The following is a 9,901-nucleotide window of genomic DNA, read 5'->3' on the forward strand; positions in this document are numbered from 1 at the left end:
CTTGATGTGTATCAATTATGCCGGCTGGAAAATACATAAGAAATGCCAAATCTTTATGTGAATTTTGCTTTCTTTTTTTTTCAGGAAGCTCGGAAGTATTTCGACAAAGTTAATGTTGCTTATGATCAGTGCTCATTCATCAATTAGCATTAATTAGGCGATGAAGATAAAGAGAAAAATTGGAGGAAAGATACGACTAATTTGGATTTTTTAACGTTATTAGGTTTGGATGAGGCGAGTCGGGTTATTAGGTTTTGGGTGGATTAGGTTTAGTGAATTGGGTTATTAATTAGTTTAATTAATTAGTATTTGACCAATTAAAAGAAATCACGTTATTAATAAATTAAATATAAATTAATTTATTAAATAAAAGGATAAAATAGATCGTATAGGTGGAGGAAAAAAGTATTTCAGATCCAATAGATAGATGATGGATCATTTCATATCCCAAGACCACTGACATGTTGCCACATGGGACTAAAAAGAAGTGTAGATATGGTTATCTGTGTGTCCGCATGTTGTTTCTCTTTCCTTTTCCATCACTCTCCACAATGGACTGACTCCCTTGCGTCTAAACCATAATTAGAGGAGCAATCAACATTTATATAAAAAGTATGGTGAAATTTTCAGCAGCTTATATATCATGTTCATGTACATATTCACTCCACAACAATTTTTTGGTGCCCAAATTAAATGGACCACGAATACTTTTATCCCAGGCAAAGCAAAAGCTAGTAAAATCCCAGATGATAGATAATGCTACAACTTACACTTCCAGAATTGCCACTGATATTCCTCTATATGAAATACCCGGGGTATTAATTTTGCATTCTCTACTTGTTAATCACTTAACTAATTTAGCTCTATCTTAAATTTAGTCAGTTTTATTAATCAATCGCAATAATTAATAGTTACGATTACTAGCTACTTTTAATTAGTCCGTCAGCCTTCTGCAATCCTCTTTTTTTTTAAGTGAAGTTATAAATTATATCTCATATATTGCGTTCAGAGAGCCAGAATTTTTTTAACAGTGGAAGTTGAATAATTGAATTGACAGGCTTCGTTTGATAGATATCTGGATAATAAACCTCGAATTTTCAAGGCCATTTTTCCTGACAAAAGAAGGAGCCAGCAACTCAATCAGGTATTCATCACTGGAACCCCAGAATTGGTTGGCGGAATAATATGTTTTCTCTTTATTAAATGGTCGTGGGCAATACTCGACTCATGAGCTAACTTTTAGGTTAAATTAGACCAAAATTCATTTTCTTAACTTGGTAAAAGTAGTCGAGTCCATTTCTATTGTCTGTTTATCCACTGTTGAGCCCCAAATTTGTATTGACCAAGCACTAGATGTCAGTCCTGGATATGGGAGGGACCGAGAGGTGTGTAGTGTCTCACATCGTTTGAGGGATTGGTTCCTTATATGATCTTGGACAAATCCTCACACAACGAGATAGACCAAGGTCCATTTTCATAACATGAATTCCCAATTCATCTTTTAATCCCCTTTGTATTTCATTTGTTTGTGTTCTATGCTGTGCTAATTGAGCACCAACATGTCACTCGTGAAGCGTATATTCATCCTAACATCAGTATTTATAAACCTGCAGTTCAGTTGATGAACACAAAATCTGGTGGGAAAGCAAAGTTAAGAATGTAGTGTAGCAAACAAAGATATAGGGGTAATAAGTAGGTGTGACGTTAGTTCTACTTCCATAGTGACTTGTGCAATTCAGCTGCTGAGGTTATCCTGTTTACTTGCATTTCTAAGGCAATCAAGTTTGTTAGACGCCTTATTCCTCTGAACTTTTACTATTTTAGGTAATGCTCTCGACCATTGCAACCTTCTAATTATGTTGGTTATCTACATGTTATGTCAATACTCTTTTTTTCCCTGCATAAAGTTCTTTTTCAACTCTGTGTGGATTGAATGTTCTTGGATCCTGTAATTGTTATTACTAACAAAAGGAAAAAGCTGGTTACGTTTATATTCCAAATTTGAACTTTTCTACATTCTACGCGTTTAGAAAAAGGCTCATGCCTACTCCTTCGTTGGGCTAACTTTGTCTTCTTTTGTCATGCTGTCTTCTTCTTCCAGAATTGAAAGCTTTCAAATACTTGACACTTCTCCAATTTTTTATGCTGCATTTAAACCTTTCTAATTGACAGTCCTATGAAACAATCACTTCATGCTATCTGGGGCGCTATACTCTAATTAGACAGTGATGAATGTCTCAATAAGAGAATATGTCTTAGTTTGACAGCACTTCCAAGAAAAAGTTCCTTTTTCCCTTTTTCCTCTTTGAAAACGTCAAAGAGATTGAATAGTTGGTGTTCCCTATTCACTCTGTTGCTGCTTTTCAGTATCAAAACATGCCTTGTTATATATGCCTGACTACTAGTTCCATGTAGGAAGAGTGGAGAATTCACATGCTACCCATAGAGTTCCTGTTGATCACCGTCTGGCCAGTTATTGATATGAGATTGAGGTGTAAATCTAAAGGAATAGATTACCCGCCTGGGATCCCACCTGATGTTTCTAAGGTTCTTGAACTCGACATAGTAAGTGTCAAACCAAATCTACACTGTGTTCTTTCAATCGTACGTTCTTTGTATTTTCTAATGGTATAATGTGGAGTCAAAGCAATGGTTATGCAGATAAGATGGGAGCTTCAAGGGCTGGATGATGTGATGAAGCCATCCCAGTTCTCACTTGGAGTAAAAGGGTCTCTTTACCCGGACAGGAATGGACCAAGGAGCAGGCTGAAAGGTCAATTACAGATGAGCATTAGCTTTGTTCTTCCACCCGTGCTAGCGTTGGTCCCTGAAGCTGTTCGTAGAGATGTCACAGAGTCGGTTAGATGCCATACCTGCTCTATTTCCCATGATTTCAACTTCTATACACTGGTTGTAAACATAAGATCACATAAAAGATTTTTTTTAAGAAAAAACACTTCTCGTCACTGTCAGTTTATATAAGTTAGTTCCCTTTTGGAAATATATTTGTACTACAATTGTCGTTATAAATTGGAGTTTGACAAACGATTCTTTGCCTTTTTGAACAGGTGCTAAGGAGACTGTTGCAGAACATGAAGAGTAAAGTAAATGGTAGCTTGCTTTCGGACTATGCTGAATTCAAGAGGGAAATGCAGAACAACTTATTAGTCTGAACAGTACCTAAAACTATAGTGGTGCATGGTGATTGACACTAGTAGTGTTCAATTGTTGTCAATGGTATCCAAGAATGAGGAAATTTTGTTATTTATATTGATGGGATTTGTACAAAGATAGTGACAAGTATTCCCATAATTTGGAAGTTAAATTCTTTCTGAGTTTAGCAAAAATAAAATAATTATTGTGAAGATGATTTGAGATTTATGCTTTCTGTGGTTGTCCTTTGAAATTTTTGTTTAGTAAAGTTAGATGAAATTTTTGTTTAGTAAAGTTAGAGAAAAAGGATGGAGATGCGGGGGATCGAACCCCAACCCCGTGCCTCTCACATGCAAAGCGAGCGCTCTACCATTTGAGCTACATTCCCTTTGGCTATTTTGCATAGAATAACATAGCAATTGCAGAAATTCAATAATGAATCTTTAATATAATTTCTTTCTCTGTGTAATTCACATTTGTGGTACCGTGGTTCCCCGAATACCATGCATATCGGAGCTTAGTGCATAAGGAACGGCTTCCCATCTTTATTTTTTAGTTCTAATGTAAATATTATTACATTGTTATCTCCACAACTCAACCCCATTAATATTCAGGGATGAATAGTGAGTGAATGATAGATTAAAGTTGTAGGCAGGTATTCCTTTTGGATTTATCGTTTTTCTTTCAAAATATTTATTTTATTAAATTGTTCACAAGTCTTGTCGCATTGGCAGAATTTTTTCCTTGTTCATAAGTTCTGTCAGCAAGGCATAATTTTAATACAATTGTTATTCAATCAATCATGTTAAATTGTTCACAAGTCATGTAGGAGTAATAAAAACTCTCATGCATTGTTCATCTAGTTACAAATTCTGCTAGACTAACAAGATTCGGCATTATTCATTCTACTATCTTGTTAAATTAATTGTTTATAAGTTAGTTGAATGGGTGTCCTTCAATTATTCAAAAGTTATGCAGAAGTAATAAGATTTAATGCTATATTCATTTACCTACCTTTTATGCAGAAGTAATAAGATTTAACTTGTTAAATTGTGTACAAATTCTATCTAATTGGCAAAACTTGCATGTTCAATTGTGCACACCTCCAATTAACTTTGTTTCTATTCAACACTAATTATACTTCCTCATGTGCATCATTTGACATTGGAGTGATTGAGAGAAACATTGGTGACTAGAATTTACAACATACAAAAAAGAGTAACTACATTTTCATCCATGTGCGAGTGAATCAAGTAAGATGTGTGTTTTTGGTCTCTGTTTACAAAGAAAATATGAAACCCGCAAACATTAGACTACAAATTTAACATAACACACATGATTAATTAAATATTTTCAGTCAATGATAATAATTCATTAAATTGGTGATGATCCATGCGAAAAAGGATCAAAACCGCACCTTTTAATTAATTGAAAGTTAAATCAAAAGTTGAAAATACTGAGAAGGAATGAAATGAGCAAATTTCCCACACAAAAATACTGGAAACTGGAGCAGCAAAACAAAAGAGAACCAAGGGTGGAGGCAAGAATTTGTTTCTTTATCTAACCAACTAAACAAGCAATTCTTCTTGCCCAATTGCCGATCTTGACCAAGATTAATTGTGTCCATGTAATTCAGTAGCATCTTCAATAAACTAACAAACTCATTGCCTTAAAATTTATTTCTCTTATTTTCTGCACTTTTCTATTAGATATAAGTTGCGATCAGCGCTGATCATAGTTGTTGCTGCCTAGTTACCAATCAAAATGGTGGGCGATAAAATGACAAGCAGCGGGAAGAGTAAGATGATTATTTCAACCGAAAAAATGGACCAATCAAAATGTTCTCATTCAAAAACATAATCACGGAAGTACACAGATTGTGCCAATAGAGATGGCATATTATTGTGCCATATCACTGTTTCTTTTTCCTCTATCAACATAGAGACGATGATTAAGAAAAACTAATGCTTCATATACACCGTTGAATAAAAGAATATGAATTGGTGAAAATGCAGACTGCCTCACCCTCACAGGTCATCGCTGCACCCGCCGCATTCAATCTTGTTGTGTATGTACATATCATTCAAAGACATGCAGGACTTGATCTTCTTGTTTTGAGGTAAGTGGAACTTCGGCTCTCTTGGCATAGTGGGATTTTTGGATGACCTAATGCACACCACCAAATTTCCTATTTAAATAATGCTCATCTGGACCCTTGTGCAATAAAGTAAAGTTGGAAACTTGTGACTACCTTCTAGGGACGAAAGGCCTGTCAAAGTAGGGCATTGGTTGAGCTTTTGGAACAAGTTCCTTTCTCAGCCTCCTAATTTCTTCTTCCTCAGCCATCTGGAGAAGGGAAACAATAAACGATATAAGAATGGAAGTGCAAAACTGCATACAGGTATTTCAACCCAAAAAGATTTGCTTGGCTTACCTTCTGTAGTCTCTCTCTTTCCATTTTGTATTGTTCAATATAGCTCAGTTTTTCTGCTACCTGATACAAATTGCACTCTCTTTGGTTATTTCTCTAAACATGCAAGACTTTACTGGAAGAAATTTGCTTGTGCACTTTCTTTGAGAATCTCCTTACCCAGACATTTACATGTTTCATATAAAATATTCGTAATGAAAACAAAATTGAGATATTTTGTAGCAGCATTTTGCATGAAACTAAAGCGCACCTTCATGAAGAGAAATTAATCTAGGTTAATGAATGGCCAAAGTTGATAAAGAATGAGCAAAGCTTACTTGATGGTCAAACTCAGAACGTTCAACAGCCCTAACGTCACTGTGCAGCACCAGATCAACTGGTATCGTGATCTCTTTTACCAAAGGCTTTGACAAACACTGAACAGTTGAAAACAGATTAATTCCGGTCTGAAGTACAATCCCAAATGCAAAAGATTTGTGCAATAGTAACATGAACTTCCTATAACATTTTACTTTAATGTCTGTTTTATTTTGGTTCGGAAAACTCCAGTCCCCAAAATATTAGATCACCAAGATGCATTCCCTTTTAAGTTCCAGGCATAGTTAAAACAAGGTAATCTTGTAGATCAATGCATTCACTTTTGAAGTACTTATTGGTTAGAAATGGTGGAAAACTTATGCTACCTCTGGCTCGTCCGTTGTCCATGGAAGGCCTTGTGCAATCGGTATCCTCTGTTTCTCCTCTTCCTCCACCATTTGTTGCACTTTCTTAATAAATTCTTCCTCCTTACCTTTTCCCCTTTCCTGCAGCAATAGCCAATATAAGCAACTCCTCAAGTATAATTGGTAAATAATTGGAATTAACGTGACATCCTAAATTGAAAAGGTGTATCTATATGCAGTTCAACAATGAAAGGACACAATCAATTTGTGGATTCAAAGAATAGGAAACTATACAAACAAAGACCACCCTGCAAGTGATCAGGGAACAATGGCCTTTATGAATTGAACAAAGGGAATTTGAGACCAATGTTCTGATTTGCGTGTAGCCATAGAATTCAGTCCATCTTTCAGTGTCCAGTCTAAAACAACAACAACAACAACCCAGTATATTCCCACAAAGTGGGGTCTGGGGAGAGTAGAGTGTATGCAAACCTGACCACTACCTTAGAGGTAGAACGGCTGTTTCCGAACCCGACTCAAGATAAAAACAGTCAAAAGAAGTAATGGAAATAAAAGAATAGTAGCAGAACCATGCTACAACAAAATAATACTACAATCAACCTACACAAAACAACATATAATAACAGAAATCGACGAACAAGTAACAAGAGTAATACTACGACTACTAGAATGGACAGCAAGTCAATCAGAGGTGAATCCAGAAATTTAAACTTGTGGGTTCCCAAGGGCTCCTTTCCTGCCACTAAGCTATCCCTTGGTTTAGTTATGGGTTCCCATCTATTAATATTTATAACTTTTGACGATTTTTCTATGTAATTTTAAGCCTTACGGTAGCGGGAACCCACACCTTCTACTCGACATCCGCCACTGAAGTCAATACACTCCGGGAACCCACACCTTCTACTCTACATGCGCCACTGAAGTCAATACACTCCTACCTACCTATGTTGCTCGGACTCTTCAAAAATGTCAGCAGGTACGTGTGGGGTTCTCCAAAAGTAGGGTAATATTTGGAGAATCCAACACGAGTGCATGAGGCATTGAAATTGAAGAGTCCATACAACTAAGCTACCTACTAAGTATGGACTCCTAACTCCTACCCTTCTATCCTAATCAGTGTCTGTCTGCATATATCACTATTTGTGGCAGCAGCACATATCAACAGGATATACTGCAACTGCATATTTGATCATATTTGGTAACCAATTAGGCAATGCTAGAGCAACCAAACACACAACTCACAAACCTCGGTTCTAAGTTTGAAGGGCTTTTGGGATGTTGCTTTGAGCTGCCTTCTCTTCCAGCTTCTTCTAGTAAATGTGCCTGAGGATTCAGCACTCTGCAGCATTAAAAATGAAAATAAATGAATAAAGATCAACACAAATTCCTCGCCATTTCTAACGGTAATGGATAAGAAGAAAATTCTTACATCACGTCTGCTCCTCCGACCACCACCTGAAGAAGTCCTGCTTGAAATACTAAAGCTTGGAATAGCCAAAAGAACAGATCTAATATCAGCACTCAAATGAGGAATAAAAGGACAACATTAAGCAAATGTTACATCTCAATCATAAAATTAATACGACTCAGATAAAGAAAAAAAATCAATGGCGTTTCGAGTACCAACCATCCATCATGGCTGCCATCCAATGAGGAGGCACGACGCGAATCCAAGCCTAAACTCTCGGAGGTGATGAAAAAATCGGGTGGACAAAACGAAGAAGAAGATACGTGTGTCTCAGGAATCTTGTGAGACTGTAAGCCAGGCAATGCCCCTTCTTTTTCCTTTTCATCAGTTTCACCTTCCTCCTCACACTCATTTGTTTTGGGTATCGAAAGAAGATTCTCAAAAGCCTTTACCAAATTCAGCACTTTTCCAGAACCAAGGTCAGGTACACTTTGCCTTACTTCTTCCAACAATCTCTCCCTTCCCCTCTTTACATTCCCCACAACACTCATTCCACCCAAACCCATGCCTTCCTTTAACTTCTCCCCCTCGGAAATTGATACAGGAATTGTTACCTCCTGGTCATCGCGATCCAACTTCTCTAATTCATTATCATCATGATCATTTCCACCGCGATTCTTGAAAAACTCTTCTTGAGAAGCCCGAAGAGTCTCATAAGCAACACAAAGGCACTTCTTCTTCTCAACGCCATCCTTATTACACTTACAAACCATGGACACATTCACATCATCTCCATTCGACTTCTTCTTCTTCTTCGCGATCACAAACTTCCTCTGACGAATCTTATTTTTCGGCGAAGGTGAAGCCAATTGAATCGCATTAGAGTTTCTTGAAACTGACTTTTGCGTCTTCGTCGCCGATTTCGTAAGTGATTTACAAGATTTTGACAAAACTGGACTGTTTTCGACATTGGGATTCAAGTTTTCGGAATTCTTGGAGCATTTCTTCGGCGTAAGCCTAGTGGATTTGCAGTTGGAATCCATCAAAGTGGCCGGAAATAGTATAATTGTCGCCGAAAAGTTGATCGGAACTGGGGTTATTGGTGATTGGTTAGGGTTTTCTTGTTATTGAATTCATGAATGGAAGAGGGAAAGAGGGGGAAAAGAAGTACACGTTGAGCTTTAGACGCTCCTGGTTTTTGTAACGGCTAGTTTCTTTTTGGATTTTATTTTTAAAAAACATTGGATTCGCTTTTTCAGATCATACAATAATCAGTTTTGCAAATTGGACCGTTAAATTTAACTTATTGAGAAACATAAATGACCAGTTGGTAGTTTGTCCCAAACAAAAATAATTTAATTTTAAGAGATAGTACAAAATATGATAAACTTATATATTAACAATTAATCATTGTTAAAGTAATTAAAGTTTACTTAGAGACTACATGTCATGCATTTATAGTTTTATGTGGGTCGGCTCAACTATATAGTGATTAAAACAATGGCTTGGGACCAACTTTATGGGGGGTCCATTTTTTTATATATATTTTTACTAATTGACAACCGAATGTATGTATTGTGTACGACATACACATAAGATGCACGTAAATCACATGAGATGCCGTATGCTACGCGAGATACACGTGTGATGCACACAAAAGATAATTTTATTAAATATATTTGAAACCTTTTTTAAAATTTGGTTTTAGGCCATCAAAATCGTTTAGCTACCCTTGATGGAAACACTAACAACAACATATCCCATGTAATTCCACTAGTAGTATTTGAGGAGGGCGGTGCTAACACAATTTTATTCCTCCTACCTTGAGTAAAAAGGTAAAAAAATATTTTAATAGACCCTCAGCTCAAGTAAAACATGTCAAAAATCAAGTATGTGAAGAAAATACATTAGTGAAGAAGTCGTATTGAAAATAATGGACAAGAGAATCGTAGCAACAACAAATAATATGACAACTAAATCCAAGGAGACAATATGCAATACTGAAATCGAAAAATAAAGATAGTAGGAAACAATAATGGCAATATTAATAAAGAAATTAGACAACAATCGACTATCTATTGATCTTCTATCATAATCCCCGACCGTCAAATTTTTCTATCTTAGAATTATGTCTTCGGTAAATTTAAGATGTCATATCTTATCACTTCGATATTTACAACCCATGAAGTACTCTTTTGTTTAATCACCTTAGGTCCATACCACGAG

General features: G+C 36.3%; 2 protein-coding genes across 3 annotated transcripts; one reads left to right on the top strand and one right to left on the bottom strand.

Annotated features, from left to right (window-relative positions):
- The first annotated feature begins 478 nt into the window (after positions 1–478).
- LOC107858734 lies at positions 479–3,367 on the top strand. Its single transcript, XM_016703511.2, has 5 exons — positions 479–815; positions 1,058–1,144; positions 2,416–2,565; positions 2,662–2,859; positions 3,069–3,367. Exons 1-5 carry the CDS (start codon positions 615–617, stop codon positions 3,171–3,173), a joined length of 741 nt encoding a protein of 246 aa, XP_016558997.1. The 5' UTR covers positions 479–614; the 3' UTR covers positions 3,174–3,367.
- Positions 3,368–4,978: 1,611 nt separating this feature from the next.
- Positions 4,979–8,977, bottom strand: LOC107858733 (protein WVD2-like 4). Of its 2 annotated transcripts, none has more exons than XM_016703510.2 (8): positions 7,895–8,977; positions 7,697–7,745; positions 7,514–7,606; positions 6,268–6,387; positions 5,902–6,000; positions 5,588–5,647; positions 5,405–5,499; positions 4,979–5,319 (listed from the first exon to the last, which is right to left on the bottom strand). In XM_016703510.2, exons 1-8 carry the CDS (start codon positions 8,716–8,718, stop codon positions 5,181–5,183), a joined length of 1,479 nt encoding a protein of 492 aa, XP_016558996.1. In that variant the 5' UTR covers positions 8,719–8,977; the 3' UTR covers positions 4,979–5,180. The 2 variants fall into 2 exon arrangements, with proteins under 2 accessions (XP_016558996.1, XP_016558995.1); XM_016703509.2 differs by having other exon boundaries at positions 7,697–7,751; positions 7,895–8,972.
- Between the last annotated feature and the right edge of the window lie 924 nt (positions 8,978–9,901).

This window comes from Capsicum annuum, chromosome 2, assembly GCF_002878395.1.
Source record: "Capsicum annuum cultivar UCD-10X-F1 chromosome 2, UCD10Xv1.1, whole genome shotgun sequence".
NCBI classification, from domain to species: domain Eukaryota; kingdom Viridiplantae; phylum Streptophyta; class Magnoliopsida; order Solanales; family Solanaceae; genus Capsicum; species Capsicum annuum.

Excerpts from the sequence above, each read along its gene's own strand:
- LOC107858733 (XM_016703509.2), bottom strand. The coding sequence starts at position 8,718 with ATGGATTCCAACTGCAAATCCACTAGGCTTACGCCGAAGAAATGCTCC. Across the intron at positions 6,001-6,267 it reads GGACAACGGACGAGCCAGAG|TGTTTGTCAAAGCCTTTGGT; the intron begins GTAGCATAAGTT and ends TCAACTGTTCAG. Across the intron at positions 5,648-5,901 it reads GTTCTGAGTTTGACCATCAA|GTAGCAGAAAAACTGAGCTA; the intron begins GTAAGCTTTGCT and ends AATTTGTATCAG.
- LOC107858734 (XM_016703511.2), top strand. The coding sequence starts at position 615 with ATGGTGAAATTTTCAGCAGCTTATATATCATGTTCATGTACATATTCA. Across the intron at positions 816-1,057 it reads CTCTATATGAAATACCCGGG|GCTTCGTTTGATAGATATCT; the intron begins GTATTAATTTTG and ends TTGAATTGACAG. Across the intron at positions 1,145-2,415 it reads GGAGCCAGCAACTCAATCAG|GAAGAGTGGAGAATTCACAT; the intron begins GTATTCATCACT and ends AGTTCCATGTAG.